Source organism: Chelon labrosus, assembly GCF_963514085.1.
Source record: "Chelon labrosus genome assembly, chromosome: 7".
In the NCBI taxonomy this organism is placed as follows: Eukaryota; Metazoa; Chordata; class Actinopteri; order Mugiliformes; family Mugilidae; genus Chelon; species Chelon labrosus.
The window spans coordinates 26,713,723-26,737,922 of NC_140343.1; the positions used below are offsets into that span (position 1 = coordinate 26,713,723).

General features: G+C 40.7%; 1 protein-coding gene across 2 annotated transcripts in view; it reads right to left on the reverse strand.

Moving 5' to 3' along the window:
• The window catches only part of LOC311490866 (microtubule-associated serine/threonine-protein kinase 3-like), a 34,600-nt gene that overhangs the window by 7,039 nt on the left and 3,361 nt on the right, over positions 1-24,200 (reverse strand). Inside the window, exons 1-16 of one of the 2 annotated variants that reach the window (XM_084548609.1) lie at positions 20,935-21,720; positions 16,290-16,378; positions 14,300-14,372; positions 11,950-12,028; positions 10,123-10,280; positions 8,538-8,613; positions 7,995-8,204; positions 6,095-6,196; positions 5,682-5,814; positions 3,943-4,010; positions 3,388-3,479; positions 2,210-2,418; positions 1,890-2,028; positions 1,465-1,597; positions 1,170-1,335; positions 94-195 (exon numbers count right to left, since the gene is read on the reverse strand). In XM_084548609.1, coding sequence (XP_084404735.1) covers positions 94-195; positions 1,170-1,335; positions 1,465-1,597; positions 1,890-2,028; positions 2,210-2,418; positions 3,388-3,479; positions 3,943-4,010; positions 5,682-5,814; positions 6,095-6,196; positions 7,995-8,204; positions 8,538-8,613; positions 10,123-10,280; positions 11,950-12,028; positions 14,300-14,372; positions 16,290-16,378; positions 20,935-21,020 — 1,915 coding nt within the window. In that variant the 5' untranslated portion in view covers positions 21,021-21,720. Of the gene's footprint in view, positions 1-93; positions 196-1,169; positions 1,336-1,464; positions 1,598-1,889; positions 2,029-2,209; positions 2,419-3,387; positions 3,480-3,942; positions 4,011-5,681; positions 5,815-6,094; positions 6,197-7,994; positions 8,205-8,537; positions 8,614-10,122; positions 10,281-11,949; positions 12,029-14,299; positions 14,373-16,289; positions 16,379-20,934; positions 21,721-24,200 lie in introns of those variants that run through there. The other variant, XM_084548608.1, reaches the window with a different exon arrangement.

The following is a 24,200-nucleotide window of genomic DNA, read 5'->3' on the forward strand; positions in this document are numbered from 1 at the left end:
ATGTAAAAATCAATTTGTATTACTTTACTTAGAGGGAACAAAGTAATGTTTCTGCATCGATCCGTATCAAACTCAGTTATTAATCAGCGGTACCTGTCCCCAGTCGGTCTAAAGGGCTCTGCCTCAGCAGGCGGGTGATCAGGTCCTGGGCATCAGCAGGTAAGGCGTCATCTCCATCGGGCCAAATGATTTCATCTGATAATAACATAAATACAGGCCAATCAGAGGATGACAAATACAAGCAGCAAATTAAATATAAAATCAACATCAAGATTACAATCATAAAAATTTTTTAGGTCAGAGTGTTGATGGTGCTTGGATTAATATACTGAATTTAAAATGGTCAATTATTACATTAATGTCTTTTTACATTTAATTATGTTTTCACTTTTTTCCAAATTAGACGTGAATCCATGTAGTGTGTCACAAATGAGCAAGGACAACATTTACAACCTTTTCTGAGAGCACAACTACTTATACTGCTATTTGTAGCTATGGCAGCAGCTGTGGAGGCACATTCTCTTCTTTCACTACTCTATTCCAACAGTACACTTGTCTAAGAAAAGGAAACTACTAATCTATTTAAAAGTTATATGTGGGTTACTTCTTTACATAGAAACATTTTAATACGAATGTACATCACAACTTTGAGTAAGGTGGCAGTAATATCTCATTCTTGACTAATGTAATATTTTTATCTCAGAAAAATGCCATTCTTTATACAGCGATCAGGCATAACATTATGACCATATTCCTACTATCGTATAGGTCTCTTTTTTGCTGCTAAAACAGTTGTAACTCATCAGAGAATGGACATGGGCCTTCTGAGGGTGTCAGTTTGGGATCTAGTGAATTTGGAGGCCAGGTCAACACCTTGTGCTGTTCTTCATGTTTTTTTGAGTTGTTCCTAAAGCGTTTTTGTGTGTGTGTCTGTGTCAGGCTGCATCCTGCTGGGGATGGCTGCTGCCATCAAGGAGTGTCATTGCTATGGGGTGGGGGTGCCTGGTCTGGTCTAGGTGGGTGCTACATGTCTAAGTAACATCCACATGAATGCCAGGTCCAAAAGTTTCTCATTGTATTGTCACAAGATGGTCAATGTTATTTACTTCTCCTGACAGTGGTCATAATATTGTGGCTTATCACTGTCATCATCTTCTGACAGCACTCACCGCTGACAACTTGTCCGAAAAGCTCTTCAGGAGTGTCTCCAAAAAACGGAACACAGCCGACCAGGAATTCATAGAGGATGATCCCCATCGCCCACCAGTCCACCGGCTTCCCGTAGCCCTGTCTGAGAATCACCTCTGGGGCAATGTACTCTGGAGTGCCACACACCTACACAAGTAAATCCACAACAGATCAGTTTGGACAAAGAGAACAACCGTCTTCCATCGTCACTTCTGCTCGAGTTTAGCTGTATGTAGACAGATGATTTTCTTCTAGCAACACCTGAAATTGTCTCACCTGTTTGTCAATAAATTCTCTTGTGTCTTTCTCCATGTGACCCTCGTAAAGGTTGGTGGTCATGTTCATTAGGCCAATCTTAGACAGACCAAAGTCTGTCAGCTTGATGTGGCCCATGGATGTAATCAACAAACTATTGAGAGGAAAGACACAAAGAGAAAACACTATAGTCAGTGCATTATGCTTTTGCATTGTATATTCTTTCACCAAATTCTGACCAGACAGATAAATAAAAGGAGGAGGACTGAAGTAGAAATCTGGAAGTGCCCTATTAAAGAGCAGGGCATGTCTTTTTAGTACTTTAGAGCACTGAATCAGACTTACATTTCCAAAGGAGATGCCAGAAATTTCAAACAGTACAGACGGTGCAGGTCACATCAGAAATGTTACACAGGAGTGAAGTGGGAGTTGGTTTATGTTCTCACTTGTCAGGTTTGAGATCCCGATGCACGATGCCATAGTTGTGAAGGTACTCCAGAGCCAGGACTGTTTCAGCAAAGTACATCCTTGTCATCTCCACAGGCAGCGGGCCCATGTTCTTGAGCAAGTTGGCACAATCTCCACCTGAACAGAGTAGAGAACTTTAAATCCACGGACGCTGCAATGATTTTTGTTCAACATTATTCTTAGCAGACTAACTGTCCAAGCAACACAAACTAGGTATGTATTACTGGTCAGTGAAAATTTGACGTGACTCATCAGTTTTAGCTGGTAGAAATATAAAGCCTTATTAGTCATAGCCTACCTTCTACATACTCCATGACCATGCAGAGGTGACGTCGTGTTTCAAAAGAGCAGAACATGGAAACAACAAAGGGGTTCTCAGCAAAGGTTAGAATGTCCCGCTCCACAAATGCCTGCTGGATCTGGTTCCTCAGCACCAGGTTCTGGCGATTTATCTTTTTCATTGCAAACCGTTGACGGGTCTCCTTGTGGCGTACCAGATACACGGCGCTGTCAAAAACCACACGACCCACATCAGATTAACTTTACACTTAATAGTAAAAAGTCCTCAAGAGATCTTTGTCTAATTTTTCATTGGGTACTTGTTAAACAGAGTTTATACCTCTGCGGGACATAGACACCATAACCTACGCACGTAGCCTACGCCGGTGCGAGACATTTTTATACGCTCGTCAGTCTGGCTTGATCTGTAAAAACACCACCCAAATGCTAGTCGCCCCTGTGTCTTGTTTGCAGGTCGGGTTCATTTTTGTTTCAACTTCCTGTTTCAGTTTCAACAATGGCAACTGAAGCTTTCGCTTAACTGTCTGTGAAATTTGTGATTTTTACAATTTTGCCAAAGACGAGTCATACAAACATTTGTATCTCCAGACCCTCTTCAGTTAATCTTTCCCCCATGTGTTCCATCTTTATTGATCCGCAGCGCGTAGTTACATTTCTGGGGAGGTGTGTTGTTACCATAGCCTCTGCGTCAACTTTACTAGGTACAGTAGTCCATTTTTTTCTGTTTTGTTACCTAGCTAGAGAGTATTAAGCAGAGCATGCTATTTATGTTGAGAAAAGGGTATTAAGAGTATATGTTTGATTTTAAGGGAAGTGATCTGTGTGCTCATTCCGATAACTTCACAATGATATGGGCGATGCGGAAAGTCACGTCGTTTCTTTCTTCTGTGTAAACTGCAGCAGATGTTTATTAAATGCTCCATTTAAGCGATATCCAGTCTGTGATCATAATGCGGGTAACTAAAGTGCTGTGTGAACTGTTCTGTTTTCAGTTCTGACTGACAAGACATCCTGAAACACACTGTTCACTAATTTGAAAGCCATTTCCCCAGCAAGGAACCAAAAGGTGCTTTGGGTCATCTTTTTAACTAATCGACTTTTTGCAACACTTTAATAAAAACAAGAACTACTGGCAATAAAAAGAAAACACATGAACACTTAAGACTTTTTTCTTACCCGTAAGCTCCGTTACTGATGAGTTTGATGGTCTCAAAATCGCTTTCAAGAGGTTTCCTTCGAGTTGGAGTCAGCGTCTGTGGGGCTTTATTCTACACACATGAAGCAAAATGTGATGCTTGTAGCCGTTTATGGACAAGTTAAAAATGAAACACAGTAGAACCAAAATGATTAATGTTGGCAGTATGTTTTATATTCCTGCCAACTGCCTTTACATATATCTGTGATTTAGAGTTACATAAACAAACTGACTTGAATTCACCGTTTGTTAAGCTGCTAACAAATTTAACGCTTCATTTGCTGTCACAGCTTTCAGAGCAATTTAGAGATTTACTTTCAGCTTAAACACCTCTTCACAAAAATAACACAGATTTAATATATGTATGGTTCCCTTTCATACAAAAAATGTCAGTATGTTTCTGGTAACCACACAAAAACATCAATCTGGATCCTCTGAAGACATATTTAACACAATCCTCAACTACTCTTAAAAACTGTTATCTTAAGCCTGTGTGCAGTCAGAGGTAGTCTGCGATGACAGCAGTGAAAGTTTACCTCCACTTGAGCATCTGGTTCCACTGACACCGAAGGACTAGCTTCGTATTGTTCAAGCTGTACCATGTCTAGAAATAAAGAGACAGAGTTGATGTTTAATTTGTGTCTTATTATATGAGGTAAATGTTTAATTGTACACGACTGATGTCTATAGTCTAGTTATGGGGCACATAAACTTTGAGAAAATTCAAAAAGTGTACAGGACTGAACCATCTGAACTAATACAGATGTGTTTTTAATGCCGTATATTCTCTGATGTATCACCACAAAACACCAACAACATTAAGCAGCATATGCACAAAGTGCTACTTAAAAAAAGACATCTCTATCTGGTTATAAACTCTGCAAAAAGTTGTATGCCTTTTTATATCCGAAGTGAGGTATAAACAAACAACAAGAGGCACTTGGATAGTTCCACCCTGACAACATAACAGTAATTATTAATGCCAACATAATCAATATGTAGATTTATGTAATGAGGCACACCAAAACCTCATCAGATCATCTATTCCACATGGTGTATACATGTGATCTAAGTTTCTACCATGTATCATTGTTATCATGCTCACATGAAAAATAAATGTTTCATTGTAATTAAGCCAATTATCCCAATAATTAGCAAATATATTTATTAACAACACATTGGTTTCTACAATCTGGCATCTTGTTTGCTGAAAGTGTGAAGGAGTTACAGCTAAAATGTAAATTAATGCAGATATGCAATCAAATCCTCATATGGGAGCATGAACTTTCTGTTAGATACTGCTCTTGAGCCATCCTGTTTACGAAATCTGCAGCCAGAGTTGACAAAAATATTACAGATGCTGAAGAACAGAAGTCTGTGGTCTTATTGTCAAGGCAACACTAACAAACACTGCTCAACATATTCAAGTTGTACATGTGTGTTGCATTTATGTTGATGATTCTACACAGATTGGTAGAATTAGGAACATTACATCCGAGCTGCAAGAAACCGGGACTCTGTGTATCAATCATAGACTGTATAAAGATGGACGGCGGAACGGCTCCTCAAAAAGTGAAGCCATAGCAAGAGTGCCCCCTGGTGACCGGCTGCAGTATAGGTCATAAGCTCCACCCCTTCCATGTTAGTGGGTGGGACTTGGGCCAAACTAAAACACTAACGCTTTCTTTTTTTTTTTTTTTTTTTCCAAGGATGGTTTCTGTCATTTTAGGTAATTAATATAATGTTAATATACGAACAAGTGTCAATTTTTTGGATAAGTTTCGTTTTAGGTTCTTTTTTTGACGCTAAAGAAACTGGATGTAACATAATGGCAACTACCAGTTGCTATGCCAACCACTCCGAGGTGTAATTTATTTTTTTTTAATCCAACATTTCTTTGTAAGTGGTGGAGGTCGAGCAGAGCGCAGTATTAATTAAACGAAAACGTCAGCAAGCCTGGCAGAAGTGCGGTCGGGTCATCGATACCGCGGCTCCACGTGGATCCACTCTCGGACCATACTGCACAGACTCTGGCTCCAAAGTCGCAAAATGGGGCTACCTGTATCCTCAGGTAAAACAGCTTCAGTTCGGCCAATGCAAAGAAGTGGCGAGACGTGTCTATATTTATACAGTCTACGGTATCAATATGACTACATATAAAGATAGACAAGCTAACCTCAAGTAGCCGTAGTGCAGTACTGGTACCTCTATACATGTTTCAGCCCTGGAGGTGTGTATGTGAATGGAGTGTAAGGCTTTACTGGATAATCTTTACCTTGAAACGGGTCACGCGTCAGACCCAGCTGGCTGATGATGTACCGTGGGATGTCCGTCTTGATTCCTTGGCCAACTTTTGCATGACCCTCTGCTGCTTCAAGCAAATGGTAAAACTCTTCCGGGTCAAACTCCTGTAAACAGCAAGCAATTGTAATTAATGTGAAGTGTCTGACGCTAGACAGAACTTAATGTCATTTTATTTACTGAAGTAGAGCCATTTAGTGTTTGTTTGAAGATCACCAGTTTCATGTTCCAGTAACACACATCCACTTTCTGAGAAATAATAAAGGTCAGTATCTCATTTCAGACCTTAACTGAAGAGACCTTTAAAGTAACCTGACTTCTACTCAATTTCAGTCAAAGTAATCTCATCTCCTCAATCAGGAAGAGATTTTCTCCTCCACGGCTTACCAGACATTCAAGGAGGCGAGCCGGCCGAGAGATTATGATGAGGATCTTCCGCACCATCTGGATGATGATGGTCACCTCCTCGCTTTCAGAGCGCTCATAGGCCTGGAAAACAGTGGGGGAGCAGGGAACAAAAATGTGTCAAGTTTTTTTTAAAACAGCACCTTTACACAGACTCAGCAAAACTCATACATTAATATCAGGAAAAAAGCAACAGAGGATTGGGGATGCTGAACAAAGTTAATTATTATTGTACAAATAAGGTGCTATTACAACCGGTGTGTCAGTCTCTTGTGGAAGAATATTTAAATAAAAATAAATAAAAATGCAGGTTCTAATTCATTTTGTAATTTTTAAGCAAAAAGGAGAAAATGATTTTAATGTTGCCATGTTTCGAGACATGGGACAAATTACGGGAAGGTATGAATCATTTCTCTATCTAAGGTCATCATTTTTATTTTTCATTTAAAACTAAAGAACCGTGTCAAAATGTTCCGGTTAGCTGTGTTGCGTCAGTGAAAATGAAGTAATAAAAGGGTCAGGCACAGTTTGTCACCCCTAGTGCCACTTCCTCCACCCCTGAAACAGACTCGGGCAAACGCACTGTACTGAAACAGGAAGTTTAAATACATAGAACAGTGTTTTCTGAGCAGATGAACACAACATTCGGAGAAATATGAAAACAGACGCAGCCTGACAGAATTGCATGAGAGATGACATCAGTTTAAACCAAGAGGAATGATGGGAATAATCACTGGGTGTGTGGGTGGGGCCTAATGAGTCATCTACTGTCTTTCTTCTGGGTGACTGGAGTATCAGGGCTGCACATACTGGTACGCGCTTACGTCCAAGTCACAGGCATGTTCAGTTATCTTGTTATCTGGGTGCGAGTTTATGTGGATCGCTGCTTTACCCTCTGGCCATGCAACACCAAAAGTGCTATGTGAACATCACCACATGGAAGAAGAAAGACAGTCTTGTTAGCAGCATTCACAAGGCCAATTCCTCAACAGCCATGTGCCCTACAATAGAAAACACATAACTCTCACATGCTTGGTCAGCGATGAGGCAGCTGGAGGAATCTGGTTTCTGCTGAACAACTCTCATAGATGTCTTCTCTTAACTTGTTACTGCAAACAGTGTTATTTGTTTGTAGTAACAATTCGTATTCGTATCAAATAACAAGCATGTAGATAATGATTATAGGCAGACTTATTAATAAAAATAGTCTCATATAACTTAGTTTTTGTCACTTTTTGTTCGCAAAAGAGCAAAATCTGTCACTTTAAACCAGATTCATTGGACGACAGAGGATATTTCTTAAGAAAGTTATCAGGCAATAACAACAATATCATGTATCCCTACATATTTGAAATGACAAAGAATCATAGAAATTTCAAATGCATGAAAAGTCATTTTTCACCTGAAAATGCCAAAATGGCCTTGGCACATGAAGCAAGTCTTGTGTGTGCCTTAGACAGCATTTTTTCTGCTCTATGGGAACAGACTTATCAGTTCAGCTGGAGGTACAGCGAGTCGGCCATGCCTTCTGTCTAACAGCATGCAGAGAAACAAGGGAAGGGGTTGCTATAGAAACTAATATTTTATCACAACACACATGAGCCCCGCTGACAAAAGTGGCTCTCACCATTGCTGAGAATTTCCACTACCAGATCTATTGTGTGCGCCTCAGGCTCGTGGCGTGCCTGATTGCACATTTCACCCTAGCTCGATCAATCCCATATCTTCGTCACATCCAGTTAGAGTGGCCAGTTAAAGAGTTCAGAATCAGCTCATCGGCTGTTGCTTAAAACCACTGTATTAAGTATACCAAGTAAATATATGGGTCCCGTCATTCCTACATCAATCCAGCAGGTGTCAAACCAGCTGGCTGCCTGCTCACCTCGTGAAGCAGCTTTTCCAGCTTCTCCTGCAGCTCAGCAAAGTAGCGGGAAGTAACCAGGCCTTTCTGGGACTTGTCCAGACAGTCTCTGACCAGCTCGACCAACTGGTGCTGGATGAAACCCAGGACGCCGTCAGCCAGCGGGAGGGAGCTGTCTGGAGAGCAATGGGTGACAATCTCCAACAAGCGCTCCTCCATCTGGGCTGTGGCCTGTAAGGAGGACGAGCACACAAACACACAGTTAACACATTGTAAAAAAACTAGTATTAATTATTTTTACTCAGTGTGGTGCCAAGTGTCGGTAATGTTCCTGTGGGTGGATACATGTGGTCAATGATCATTACCAGTGATTCAACATTTTTATGCCACCTGTTGAGACTTGTGGCTTTTCTGGCACAGTTTCTATGCCACTCTCTGTCATAACAAAAAGCATATCGACAAAGTTTGAAGTAACTGTCATGTTTTTGTCTTGGTTTTGTTTGGGTGGAGATAGGCGTGGGTGACAAAAACTGATCATGTGTGATGATGTGTTTGGGTACATACCTTTGGAAAACGTTCTCTGTAAACATGGTTCATCATGACGATCTCATTATCGAAGGAGACGCTTGATCGCCCAGGGCTACAGCAGAAACAGAACAACAAATCAGTATGTATTGACTGACCAATGCTGCGTCATATGTCAATACAGCACTCAATCCATGTCTTTTCTGAGTCATTAAACTAGGATGGGCTGTGAAAAAGGTTGTGGCACTGAGGCCACCGGAGTTATCGCTTTTATTTTGAGGTCAACATTTCTACTATTTTTGATCTCATCCTGCAGAAAGTAATACTGTGAGCCAGCATTCGATTTCTACAGCTCTTAAGCTGCTAAAGCTCCAATCAAGGCGGATTTCACCGTCAGGTTTTGATGTTTGTGTACCGACAGCATTGGTGTCTTCTGGCCAAACTGTGTGAATCACCGACATCAATCAATTAGTCATTTAGTGCAACGCCACTCCAGTATTTAGGCCGATGAGACGGGTGTATTTTTACAGAAAAATCTTGCTCGATGAAGCTTCAAAGAGAACAGATGGAGGGAAAACCTATCACATGCAAACAGACTCCCTAAGCCATTTTTTTATTTTTTTTTTTGTCATGAAAGATACCTCTGTTTTACTGGATGGCTGCCGCCCAACACGAACTGCAGCAGCTTACTGTGGTTCTCTGCATTGGCCAGCCCCCACCAACCCTCCTAAACCAACCCGCCCTCGACTATAGTTCAGCAGCTAGATCCCCGAGGCGCTCTGTTAGCTAGCACGCCCACGCGCTGCACACCATGGTGCCAGAACACAGAGCACCCAGGCATCGCACAAACAGCACAGAGAGGAGCCAACAGACAAAAGTTGTCAAAATCACACAGCTCTGCAGTCAGATCTCCCCATGCCCGGCAGCCGACACGCATGTGCAATCAATCAGAGGCACTTGAGGCGTATTTGCTTGTCAATTTGTCTTGGCCATACTGGTGTAAAGACATCTTGACATCTGATGGATTACAAATAAGCAATGATACCAAGGACTTCATGCGCAATGCACAACATGCAGCCGCTGCACATAGTTAATCTGAAATATTGTTTCGCAAAACAACGAGGAAATTAATCCCCTCGGAAGGATTACTGAATTTAATCTGCATAAAATATTAATTTAATTAACTTGATAAAGGGCCAAGAAACAATACTAAACACACCATTTCTCCCATCTCAGAGGGACATATGAAATGACATTTAAAGTTTTTTTTACAAGTGAAATTTAATTCTGTGTCATATTCGTTTTACCATGGATATGGATATCATTAAGAAAATATGGAAGGAAAAACACAGAAAGTTTATGCCGATTCAAGAGATTTTCATCCATGTCAGTACAAGTTTTTTCACTCAATAAGTTGATATCATGCTCTTTTTTCGTTTCCCTTAGATATTAACTAGCATCAAAAATAAACACAAACTGAAGATCAACCTTTGAGAAAATGTTTTGGTATTCAAATGACAAAATTTGGGATACATAATTACTTTGTATGTGCACTGTCGCTAAAATTAACATGTAGAATTACAGAAGGAGGGAACGTAGCTCGATGAAATCAGGATGAGCTAACCTGAGGCTTCGGGACCGAGGTCGCATGACCGGTGAGGGCCGTCCATCCTCGTCGGCCATGCTGTCTGTGCTGCGGAAGTGTTTGAAGAGGAAGTGCAGCTCATCTTGCGTCGGCTGGTACGGAAGCTGGTGGAGACGTTCCTGGGAGGACGAGGAGGACTACATGCACAAAGACGGACCCATCAGCTTTAAATCGTCACAATTCGTTCAGTGGTGACTTGGCTAAACACGAGCTGCAACCATCAACCAAGGAAAGTTGCTCTGACAATGAACAAGAAATTCTCGTAATGACAGACGTTCAGGCAAATTCTGAAGGACGTTAAATGAAAATGTTTATATATTGTATCACATCTTGTGTAGGGAAATTTGAATTATGCTTGCTAGTTTTAAATTAGTTTGAGCTGAAAAAGCCTAGCAAAAGAGCCAGGAAAAAAACATCCAACATTTCACTGCGACACTAGAAAACACTAAGAGCTTCCTGAACTGACTGAGCATTTTTGACAAGTGGACGATAGACTGAGACCCTACGAGGATTTAAAAGTGTCAATTTGTGTTTGTCAAAGTCAAGATCACAGCTCCACAGCGGTCTATGTTCGCAAGGAGGAAGTTGCTACTGCCTTTTGAGTAGCATCAGTCTGTTAAAGAGGGACCGTTCCAAAAACCACAAACACGTGTTCAGACAAGTTTGGCAAAGCCGAGGTTGAAGCCAGGCAGATGGACGAAGACAATAAAGAGCAGCAATAAAATCTCCAAGATGGCGCCTATCAAATCAGGAACCTACCCATTTTCAAACCGATGTTCACATTTGTTAAAAATATGTCATAATGAGGTAAAGATTTATTCATGTTAAATTATTCCTCACTGTACCTGTACACCAGCATTTGGCCATTATCAACTCATTTTCTAACAAACCTGTGCCAAAAATAAAAACCTGTGGAGGATTTAGCACAGTAGCCAAAAGAGTGTAAAACAAACTGAACACCAGCCTTTTCAGCTAATGGTGCAACCACCGATAACATCCACAGAGGGAGGCATCATTGTTTACACAAATAAGTTAATTTCCATGTCTGAGGAGGCGCTGAGCAAACTCGCCAGGACGCAGTGTACAGCAATCTGTTTGAGTCTGCGGCCCATGTGTCATGAACAGAAGTGGGCCAGAGGGACAGCATCTGTGGAGTCTCTTTTTAATGGCTCAGTACAAAGAGGGCAGTGAGGGCCACTGAAGAGCCCCATTGTCCCCGCTGACCTCTGAGCCTGTGCCCAGTAAACTTCCTTGTAAAAGCTCCAAATGGCAGACTTTCACCACAGACGTAACTCACTCTATCACCACTGCAGCTTGTTCATTTCAGTGTCGCTTCTCTTCGTCGTTCTGAACGCAACTCATGCAAAAAAAATCTGTGACTTTTTTTGTATTCTATATATTTTCAGACTACAAAATGTATAGATCTGAAAATTATCTTTTCAAATAAAACTTTACGGTTAACGTGACGTTTGGTTTTAAAGGCCGTCATATATTATGCCACGTAAAGTATTAAATCTAATAACCAACAGGGACAGTACACACATGCTTTTTACTTGATCTCCTCATTTACATGCAATACACACAGACTGAGTGTATTACATCTAACACCGAGTTCCAGAGACTGGGAAAATGACTCATTGAAGCAGACGACGGAGGAAAACAATTAGCAGTTTGTCATCTCGGTCTTGGCATTCGCCGTCCCTTATTGCATAAACGAATGTGCTATTTGGGATGAGTGAGGTGTTAGAATTTGCTGGCCGCCATGTATCGATGGGGAGGATGGTGCCATGCTTTGGGGTGACTTACGGAGACAGTGGAGCTCGGCGGATTGGTTCCATAGCCTGATGAGGGGAGGGACGCCAGGGACCATCGCCGGCCCTCAGCTCTGGGAGAAACGAACACGCATGTTACATAAGCCACAGCAGCATAGGCATTAGTTAGCATTTAAAATGTGAAATTCATTACATAACACAGAGCGGAGGAGTCTAGTAACCACAAGAGCATGAAATTAATGTCCTTTTTTTCCAAATCATACATGACAGGATTCTCTTTCTCATCTCTTGGTTCACAGCAGCCCTTTCTTGTCTAACCATTTTGTGAAAAACAAGACAAAAAACAAAAACTTTAAAACAACAAAAGACGAGTTGCAAGAATTTAAAAGGAAGCTACCTGTCAGCGCGAGCCAAGTGACTGAGATCACGACAGCAGCAGAGGCAAAGAGAAAAGTAAAGAGAGTTTTGGTGAGTTTTAGGAGTCTTGCGCAAGTGATCCAGTGACCTCTGGCATTCAGCTGAGGGATTAGTACTGACAATGCTGCCTCCCTTGCCAGATTTCATTTGCCCAGATACACGGAGCAGATAGCAAACCAAATTAATTTGAGGGTTTATTTTACATAACAGAAAGAACTCTTGGCTTCAAAGCGTGGCCCGTGAAATGATCTTGTTTTCTTTTAACGTGTGCAGACTGGATTGGGCAACAGCAACAACGACAACAACAACTCAACAACAGTGTTGTAGAGTGCATTTTGTCTGCGTGTTGACGGCAAGCAGAGGAAACGATGAAATATTTACACAGCTTGAATGAAAGCTTCCACAGACACGTGAAATTCAGAACATGCATTTGTAATGACTAAATACTTTGAGTAATAAAATAATGCAAAATGCAAAATTGCATATTAACAACTTCAGTAAATATAATAATGATCTTATGGTTAGGTCTGTTTATTATGTTTTCATGAAATGCAACAGAAGAATCATAATAAAAACTCACATTTTTAACTTGAATTTGAAAAGCAGACATTTAAGATTAATGATCAGATTCACTAATTCATCTTATGGCTCAAAATAGTTTTCAAAATAAATTAAGTACAGAGAAAGTACTTTATTTCATCAGCATGTCACAAGATCATATGCTACAGTTTTGGCTGTAGAACATACATTTCAAGACTGATAATTAGTAAGGCAACGCTGTGTTAATTACATGAACATTTAGAAGTTAAACTTATTATACACCAACTCATAAAATCGAAATATTTGAGGACTGTGTGTTCACTGAACTGCTCATGAGTTTTTAATGACTGGTCTTGGGTGTCTTTAAGTTGACGCCTCACACACGCCTGGAGGAAGACAGGCGTGTTGCCATGGGAACCAGGTTGAACGATGCGTGAGTGGGCTTTGGGGGTACCCTCTATCTGACTGCACTCATCCTGCAGGGGATGAGTAGGCTGTAAGAAGACCTGGAAGGGGTGGGGGATGGGGGGTGTGAACACTCCAGGCTGAGTCAGCCTCAGTCACCTTGCTGCTGTTTCTCTTCAGCTTCCTTCTGTCTTACAGTCTGTCTGCTCCTGGTCCTGCACACGTACTGAATCTCTCAGGGATCCCTCAGAGTGTGATCTCACATTACATTTATTATTATTATTATTATTATTTAGTTCATTTTGGCTCACTTTCTGAAAATACTCATAACCGACTGTAGTTTCTTTAATAGTTATATAAAGGTAATGTAAATCTTTTGTAGAATCACTTTTCACCTTCTTATTGAATTTCAGGGTTTTGTTATTTTACATAAGAAGAATCTATTAAAATGAATTTAAACAGTCAGAATTTTTATAGTAACACTGGCCAAAAGCATTTTCTAATTTATTTTATTTATAGGGAAAACTGAAATAAATATTTTAGGGGAAAATATGGTCACTATCTAATTATATTATTTCCAGTGAATTACTTACAAAGTTGCTGTGTGTGTTGTGTGTCAGCAAGCATTTAGTAAGTAACACAAGGGCCAGCAAATCCAGCAAATATATTAATCGTGAATTTTTATTTATTTGGGTCTTTTTATTCTGTTTATTTATTTATTTCTTCCATAAATAGTAACTAATTGACTCTTTGAGGGCTCCCACCCTTTGTCAAATCCCACCTTCCTATGTTACAGTTAAAACCTGTAGGATTACTTCGCGTTGAACTTGGAAATCGTACAGTTGACAAGTGTGGGTATATAACCAGACATAAAAATTGAACTGGTGTATATGTGTAATGTATAATGTGGGTTCATTCATCAGGAATTCCAATCAATGCCCATCCTTCAGATACTTTAGATGTGACAAAACCAACACATCACTCCAAAGGAAACAATAAGTCACAAAGAAGGACTGACATACCTCCGCGCAAATGGAAAGTTGAGGCAGGTGCTGGTCGACACATTTCGAGGGCTGTCTAGAGGGCTGCTCGCGGCTGAAAGAGGAATGACAAAATTACCACCGGTGCAAGTCACAACTGTAATAACAAACCCGTAAAAGTATAACAGAGGAGACCACAAGGGCACGTTAACAAGAGGATTTTCTTTTTAACCCCAAAAAAGGATGACCTCACGTCTATAGAGGAACCCTCAATTACTGCAAAACCCAGCAGCATTAACCAAAGACCTAATAATATCCAAACTTACATCACCAGTCTACCAACACTCTCAGTTCAGGGGGAAACCTCATCCTGCTCGACTTTGCTCGAGTCTGGGGATTTGGGTACACGACAGGCCGCGGTTTGTTTACATGCAAGTGGTTGAGTAGCCAATTAGAGCCGGATTGCACTCTGTGATTTGATCATCCTTGGCATGATTGAGTTCATAATAGAGGGCTTCCACATACTGCTGCGATGAGGAGCTCTTGAGCAAAACTCTTTTCATAGAGTGCAGCTGCTTCATGACATTAAGTAGCTGCGCACTGTGTGCACCACAAATTTAGAAAACAAGAGGATGACAGCAGCCATTTAAAAATCTCCTGGCCCTCAATTATATTCACACTGTTTGCATTTATGTAGATAGATAAAGCAAAGAGATGAAGTCGTGGAGCAAAAGCAAGCGCCTGTCTTGCTGAATGACGAAAAGAAATTCATCTTTCTTCCTGATTTCACATTAATCTTCAGCATTAACGATAACTCACTAACCGCAGTTCATCCAGCTCTGGAACAGACTGGGAACTGTTTGTGTGTGCTGACACATTTTTGGCCAATTAACGCCACACACTTCTGCACTGAAACAACGCTGAGACTTTCTAGTTGTTTTCCATTGTGTTAGTTTGCACAGTAAATATTATATATCAATCCAAATGTGCCGTAACTAATGACTGAGCTTACATTATGCAGTCATTTATGTGAGTCAAGAATTTATTTAATGGCTATCGTTTAATATCAAGTGTCCTCCAGCTGACCTCCAGAGAGTCAACCAGATGCTGGCTATGGTGCAGCTTACAAGTTACGAGTTGAAGAAGCTTAGTCGTGTATTAGGGACCATGTGCAAGAACAAGGTGCCCTGCGGCTTACAAACATTAACGTCAAGAGCTGATACTTGGGCAGCATGCCCAACACACTTGCTGCGTTTACATGCATGCTAAGACGCTATCGGATTGAGAGGGGTGGTGTAATGGGAAAATATTAGCACCTAATAAGCATCTCAACACCTTATCAGATCGTTTCTCTCTGGTAGGGGTTGATGCATTCGTTCTGTGCATGTTTGCTCCACAAAAGTGACGTTACAAGTTCCCAGGAGAGACAGAAACACTGAGGTAGTGAAGAATTAATGTGGGCAGAAAAGGTGTGTCCACCTTAGTAGTCTTCTATTCATTAAGTTCAGTGTTGTCAATAAAGGAAGGGGAAACCCTCTTCTTTTTCTGTTTCCAACAGACTCAAAGCTCAACAAAGAGACACAGCCCACGTAAAAGTAGCAATGGATGTGTTCTGTACAAACTGCAAAAATGTCATTTAATGTTTCCATACCACAGCAGTGCCCAATTTTTAAGCAGCATCTTTGTCCATTATCCACAACATGGAAATGCAAAAGAGCAGAATTGCGGGGATTGACCACTCCCTGCCACTAACATTTCTCACATCTCGCCAAGTACAACATAACAGTCTGCACGGGTGTGGACATGAATCTACACAGCACATGTGACACTTGAATGTGACAGCCAAACAGACACCACGCTGTAGTTCGTACGGTTTCGAAGCAGGAATGTGAAACTCTGGAGGCCGGTCATTTTCTCCTTCACCTAAAAGCTCGTGAGTTAATATGTAAATAAGATACCGTCTGCGCTTTTATCTACTTGACAATACGTTGCTGAAGGACACTGCGCTGATGTTAGCAAACAGGGGTCTTACCAGTGTGGAGCGAGAGGGGGGAGAGCGGCCGGGACAGCGTGGGCGAGGGCGTCCCGACACCGAGGCTCTTCCTGTTGCTGCTGCGACAGCTGGAGCACAAACAGGAAAAAAAAAAGACAGAGGTCAATAACGTGCCACGCTCAACAAACATCATTCACAGCATTTCAATTTATATGAAAGTATTTCTTTGGTACTTTGCATATGTGTTGTAAGACTTGGTTTCTTAAATTTCATATTTCAAATCCACATGTGTGTTTGTGGTCTTGTGCAGTCACTCATGATGACGAATTTGAAGTGATCTAATAGTATTTGTAACATGTAAACAGCCTACCATTGGTCTGATATGAAAAAATTATGCTTGTCAGCTATGTTAACATATAGGGCTGGGTAACTGTGTGATTCAGTTAACTGATACCTAATCAAACCAAACTGAAAGACATTTCAGTTAAGGAACAATTACACTCAAACCTAAAACTAATGTCACTGGTTCCAGAGATTTTTGTCATTTCCACAGCATTTTACCTTTAATAGGCACACCTTGCACGTGGTTTTCTCTGTCGAGATTTGTCACATGACACCAGTCCTGCGAGACTGCATCGAGATTTCTAACTAGAAGTTGCAAGAAACGGCATGTATTTTTAAAAAAAATTCAATCCAAGGATTTTAGGAATCAATGTTGGCTCTTTCAATTCGAGATGGATTTGAATCTGAAAATCAATTTTTTTGAACCCAGCCCCATAAGTAACCCATGTTGACAAAGTGGTTGCAATGTGTCTGTGATATCCATTCATCACTGCACAGTTTTTAAACTCAGCACTGCGTTTTTCCTCATTACAGTAGTCCCTCGCTATAACGCGGTTCACCTTTCGCGGCCTCGCAGTTTCGCGAATTTTTGTAGTGCAATTTTGCATGTTTTTTTTTTTTTATTATTATAGAGAGCCGAAGTCCCGCCCTTCTACTTCCGGTCCATGGGACCTATCTTTCGAAAAAATATGAACGGGAGTTAATGGAGAGATCATAATTATTTTTTTGGTCCCGTTCGAATTGTGGCATGAATTTCACATATGTGTGTGAATTTAAAAGATAATTTTTCACGTCAAGAGATAAATTATTTGACGTAAATAAGCTGAACAACATTAGGTTTTGTATGAGATCGCTTAGTGAACTACATCTCTCGTCTCGAACAATGTACGTCACTTGAGAACTATGGCTGTCTCCTTGTTGAGCTTTACCGTCTTCTTCCAGGACGAAGGCAGAAGCATCAAACGAGGTGACAATCATTATAAATCGGGTCATGTCAAGAGCTGTAGTTACACGAAGGGCGTTTTGGTCGGTTCTGTACGCGCCAGCATGTGACGTAAGGTAAGCGACTTGGACTTGTAGTTTGTTTAATTACATATTTTCCATAGTGTTTTACTTAACTATCTTGCGACAAACTGTGACATTCTTGACATGTAAAATCATTTTTTATTCTGAAAAACAATATATGTATAATCCAAGGCACAAGTCGATCGGGACCAGAAAATAATTTATCTTTCGCCATAGACTGCCGTTCATATTTTTTCGAAAGATAGGTCCCATGGAGGCAATCGGAAGGGGCGGGACTTCGGCTCTCTATTATTTTTTTTTTACAGCGCGTTGTTTTCTGCGTCCTGATTGGCTAAGGGAGAGCCCGCGTGTCGTCTTCTGCGTCCTGATTGGCTAAGGGACTGTAGACCATTGTCAATCAATCTCCTCCGTACGGTGTCTCTTGTAGGCCTACAGAATGCGTTCAGCTTGCCAAATTTTCATATACAGTGTCTTTGATCGCTGGCAGTGTGACTGAAGTGCAGTATGTTTGCAAGTTATTGAGAAAAGTGTATAAAGTGTGTAGTGAGGGGTTTTGCAACCTTAAAACATTTATAATCATTGTAAAAAATAAAGCTGACTACTTCGCGGATTTCGCCTATCGCGGGTTATTTTTAGAACGTAACTCCCGCGATAAACGAGGGACTACTGTATTACGTTTCCAGCAAGTTGCTGCCGCTGCAGTCCTATGCTGCTACATGTTTGAGTTTAGCATGTACAGAACGTCATAGAGGGAAAACACCATGAATAACTGGCTTTTCCTTTTATCGCCATTAACGGTTCAGACGAATGATGAGTAAATTTATCAAGAAAATAGCCTGGTGAATTAATTTAAAGTGGGTGTAATCGCTTTAGCCCTTTATTTATTTACCTACAATGAAAGGTTTGACTCATGCAGTGCTTCAGGTTAGGTGTGTGTGTATGTATAAAGCAGCAGGCTTCATGACAGTGTGCCACCCAGCAGATTAAGAAGACACTTGACCTGTGAAGTAGCAGGGTGTTATCCTTTGAGGTCCAACTGTTGTAGAACACAGCACGACACCAAAACACATCTGTTTTGTGCATATTTAACTACGTACAAAATAAATATTCCTATAAAATAGTTATAATTTCAAGTACTTCTACTTAAGATTTCAGAGACGAAAAGTTTTTTCAGTTTAATTCTAACTTTTAGGACTTGAATGGTGTAGTAATTTAACAAAAGGAGAAAGTGAGTGGGGTTTGCTTCATTTAAAATGTTAGAATTTAAAATAACTATTATTCACTGCTATACATGGGGCTTTGAGATGGATTCCAATAGACAATTCAGTTAGAGACTGCAGGGTTTCGCTTACTTAAACATAGCAGATAAACAAGGGTGTGCATGGTGATCCTTAACTAAACAGGTCTGCCATTGCCTGATACACCAAATTGCCATGTGTAAAGATGTCTAAATGTCTATTTCTATTATTCTATGACAAATACTGCGCTGGAAACACATTGAAAATCTAAACAGATGCAATTATAATGCTGTCAATCAACTACAATATAACAAGTCAAAAACTCTGTCTACACCACAGGCAACATGGCCCCAATAGTTTCAGTGATAACATACAGCTATACTATGGACCACTCAATGTTTGTACCATTTCACACTGGCAGTACTGCAGATTATTTCATACGCTGCACCAACAGAGAATCTATTACTGCATATCCATAACAAGACACGCAGTCGACTCAGCACATACGGAGCCACCCTGAGCTTGAGGAGCAATGCATTCAGACAGGGCGACACCATCAACCACAATGCAAAGACAACAAAATTCATCTTTCGCACAAAAAAAAACACACATGATATGGTCTAGTACAGACGAAGCATATGATGCCTGCGGTAAAGAAAGGCAATTTCTCTGCTTCTGCCCACTGAGAATTAACTCAACCGGGGAGATTATTTCCACCTTCAGAGTGGCTCTGCCTTGAGAAATGTTTATGTAACTACAACTCGGATCTTAAGAGCAAATGCGTGACACAACAGCGTGGCCATGTCGGACGAAGAGGGAGGGCAATGCTGATGAGAGATAAAATACAAAGTGTTTCTTGTCAACAGACTTGAGGCCGAAGGGTGTTGAATGCGTGTGTGTTAGTGTGTTTTTGGTTGTGTGCAAAGGGAGGATGGGAGGGCTAAACGATCATCTGAAGGGGCAGGCTTTGTCAAACATCACTCAAATACGCATACTTTTTGCTCGGGCATCACATTTGGATTGATCAGTCGATTGATCAATCAATTATTAATGGGATTAAAAAAAAACTGTCAGTCGATTAGCTGTGTATGAAATTTTAGTTTTTAAGATTGATGTCATAAATGCTGAACCAAACGCTGATTTAAGACATCAGACTTCTTATTTTTCACTATTCACTACTATAATAATAACTGACAGTCGAGTTAATAAAATAACTGCCGGTTGCAGACTTAAAATATTTATTATTTAGCATTTTATGGGATAATTTGAATAGATTAAAGATTGCAGACTGATTATCTTTAGGTGTTGACAAGACAACACTTAAGATAGTGGTGGATGTCATTTTTTCGACCGTTAATCAAAAGGATGACTGACAGATAAATAATGGAAATCAAAATAATCCCCAGTCAGCTCTTGATCCTGCTTGACAGCCAGACAGTTAACAGCTGCAGGGTTTTATCCCAAGTTACCCAACAGTAAACACGCTATGAAATTAAATGTGACCTCCAGCCGTTCGTCATCATTCCTCTCCAAAGCCAACCAGTGTAGACAGAGATGTGCAGTGATATTTGCCTTCGTATAATGTGCCTTTCTGTCTTTCTTTCTTTAACTTCCACCGGTTGTGATATTGCCCAGTTTTATGTTCCAGCTGCAGCTTGGCTTCATCCACTCAGCCACAGTGTGCCTCCAGACCTGCTGCAGCGTTGCATTCACTTTCAACAAAGACAACTAAAACCCTGTGGCTGATATTCGAGCTCCTGCCTTCAAAGGTGTTCATTTTACAGCAAATGTAGTCTCTAAACCGCATTTATTTCTGACATTTTCCGCATAAAAACGGTCCTATAAACACCAACTCATGCTGAACAAACACGGGATTAAGAGGAATCGGCTTTGAGAGGAGCTAGCTCATGCTGGGGGCTGTTTTACGTCTGAATAACACAAAATGAGACGTGTGCGAGGTTAAGCGAACACAGGTTATGAGCATTAACATCATTTAAGAAGAAATTTTGACAAAACAAACGCCTAAATAACCTTTTAAATTAGTTCCATCCTCCGTATCCCAAACTCCTGATAACTACCTTTTTGAACGCTTCAGCAACGCTCCCGGAACAAAATGGGACTTGTTCTGGCTCGACACCGCAGACCAGTGACTCGGATCCGACATGCTGGAGGATTTTCTTACACAACCCCGTGTCAAAGTTTGTAGTGGACTCAGAAAACCGACGCTGAGGTCGATGTGACGCCCGCTGCTCCTCCTGCTGCTCTCCCCGCCATCGTCTCTCCTTCTCGGCGGTTCCTTTTGTATTCAGTCTGCCTCGTGCAGTCTCAACGGCTCCGGAGCTGCCGTTACATCCTCCGGTCTGAACTGAAGCCCTTTCCCCGGTTCATCGCCTCCATGGCCGGCTTGTCAGGTGTGTAATGCCGTTCACTCATCGGCAGCAGCGGTAGACTTTAGTTTGGCCAAGCAGTCGCCGCTGGATGCGTGTATCTCCGTGTGAGGAAACCGGAGCCTGATGTTGCGTTCAAGTGCTGCTTGTTACCTTCGCTTTTACGCACTGTCTCAAACGTCTGCTCAAATTAATGGGTGTGACTATTCTCCACATGTGACATGTCAACAAATGGAGTGAAAGATATTCATTTTACAATGATATATCAATAAAAAAGTGGCAAATCCTCACATTCGAAAACTGGAAGACGCAAATTGGGGATTTTGCTTCATGAAGGACTTGTGTTGTGATTGCTAATCTGTAAATTTAGATTTGAGGTTCATTCAAATGATGCCTGTTCTAAAGTTTTGCTGTACAATTTTTAAAACACACAGGTTTAACCTACACCTATAAGGCATAATATTATGACCACCTGTCTAATATTATGAGGGGCGGTGCCTCTCTGGATCAGGCTTGTTCCAGTGCATCCCAAAATTACTTGATTAGTTTGGGATCTAGTGAATTTGGAGGCCAGGTCAACACCTTTTGTTGTTCTTCATGTTTTTTTTAGTTGTTCCTAAACCGTTTTTGTGTGTGTGCCTGTGTCAGGCTGCATCCTGCTGGGGATGGCTGCTGCCATCAAGGAGTGTCATTGCTATGGGGTGGGGGTGCCTGGTCTGGCCTAGGTGAGTGCTACATGTCTAAGTAACATCCACATGAATGACTGGTCCAATAGTTTCCCAGCAGAACATTGGATTGTCACAAGATGGTCAATGTTATTTACATGTCCTGTCAGTGGTGTTAATGTTGTGGCTGATCGGTGTATGTTTCCATAATAATCACAGACACTTTCGTCACAGAATAAGGTTCAATAGCACTCCCCCTTTATGCTCTCTTAAAAGCTTAACAGTGCAAGGCACTTGGGCTAGATCAGAATTAACCTGCCTCATGTTACCACTTCAATCAGACTAGGCAGGTCTGATCACTCTGATTCAAAGGTGACTGACTACCTTTGATACACCATTAAAAGGACAATATTAGCACCTTTTGGGGACTGTAAACACACATATTAGATCATTTTATTTAGCGTTCATGTGAACGGTTAAGCTGTAATCTTTAATTAATGGCTTCAATCAGGTTGAAAACCTATTACACAAAATAGTACACAAAATACTGAGTGATCAGGAAGTCACAATTATCCCAGAATACAGCGTTTCCTCAGTTTTTCATGACCAAATGATAAATTCTTGCTAAAAATAGGCTAAAGCAGCATTACTTGGATAAAAGATGGATATAGATGCTAAACTAACACGATAGAACAATATGCACAATGACTCCATGAATATAATAAGCAAATATTCCTTTCACTATAGTTATTTAGTGCCTAACCACTACCCCTCATGTTTGTCAGCAGCAGTGGGAGAGCCATAAGTTGCTTTAACTGCAGCTAAAGACAGTAACAGACAGCATTACGGCAAGAATGAGCAAAACAATCCGAGACTGCTAAAGAGTGTAGGAGTGAAATACCAAACCACACCGACTCCTACAATGCAAAAGGGCACTGAACCTACTAAAAGGTGAACATACTTTATTTGAAGAAACCTTTTCTCTAGTTTTTATCTTAAATGTTTATCGGGTACGTTTGTTTCATGAGCCCATACCGATTCTGGCTTTCAGCGAGGTTGAACCATGAATTATTGCTACAGTATGCCCCACTGTGAGGGTACGCTAAGAAAACTGCAGTCGTCAACATAACATTTAAAAATAGTAGATAGCAGATGTGATTGGATACCTGCAGGATATCATGTAGTAACACGTGTCTCAGTTTGGGACTAATAACTAATAGTAAGTAAATGAACAGTGAATACCTCTAATGGTATATTTTTCTTCCTCATTTTCTCCTGCCTATTACAGTAGTGTTTTTAAAGAGTAGTATTTCTATTGGATTAGGTCACAAGTAATAATTTGATGTTAGCATGAAGTGCATGCACAACATGAAGATTTCGTTTTAACTCATTTAAAGTGGCCATAAAACATTAGTTTTCACACAAGGTTTGTACCCAGATTGTGTGAGTTTTACATGTTCACTTCCTTTTTTGATTGAACTTTTTTTGTTGTCGTTATTTTTTAACAATCACTTGCTTTACAGCATCTTAGTTGTGCCTTAAACCTGCAGACTATTTGGGCATAATCTAGTAAGAGCAACAACATTGAGCTCTGAAACACATCTTCGTTCGTCACTCGCCAGAATTTCCTACAGAACTTGAACGCACCATAAAGATGTTGTTGGGTTATACCATAAGGAGTCAGGTAGAGGGAGGTTCAAGACAAACTTTTAAGAAGTGGTACATTCCACTGCATATAAATAACTCACTTGCTACAAATACAAAGTGTAACGACAGAAGTATTTCTCTGGACTAGTGTCATACTTACAATTCTTTGTGCTTGCGGTAAATAAGATGTCATGTCAGAGCGCTTTGATCCAATGTTGTTTAGACAACACAGGTGACTCTAAACAGTGCCACTCAGGTCATCTTTCAGGGTTTGATTTAATGAATCTACACGTTGTGTACTTAACTTTGGCATTCTGTCAGCAGTTCATATTGTTTTTATAATATCTTGCTGGGTTTAACTATATTCAAAATACGCTCCTGTCAGAATTCAATGACTAAAATGCAGTAGTTTTAGTTGAAATCATGCTTCAACCCAAGATGCTACACATTGAGTGCGTTACAGTCAAAGGGTTAGTGTCGGAAAAGGAACTTACTTGCATACAGATATAGAATCTGATGCAAGAGAATGAACATGTTTCTAGATGGTGACAATAAGTGAGGGTTCAAATGCAAGAAGGGTGTGAAGAGCCACCACACAATGGTGTGAAAAAGTATTGTGGAATCAGATTACGCTTGTGTGAAAAA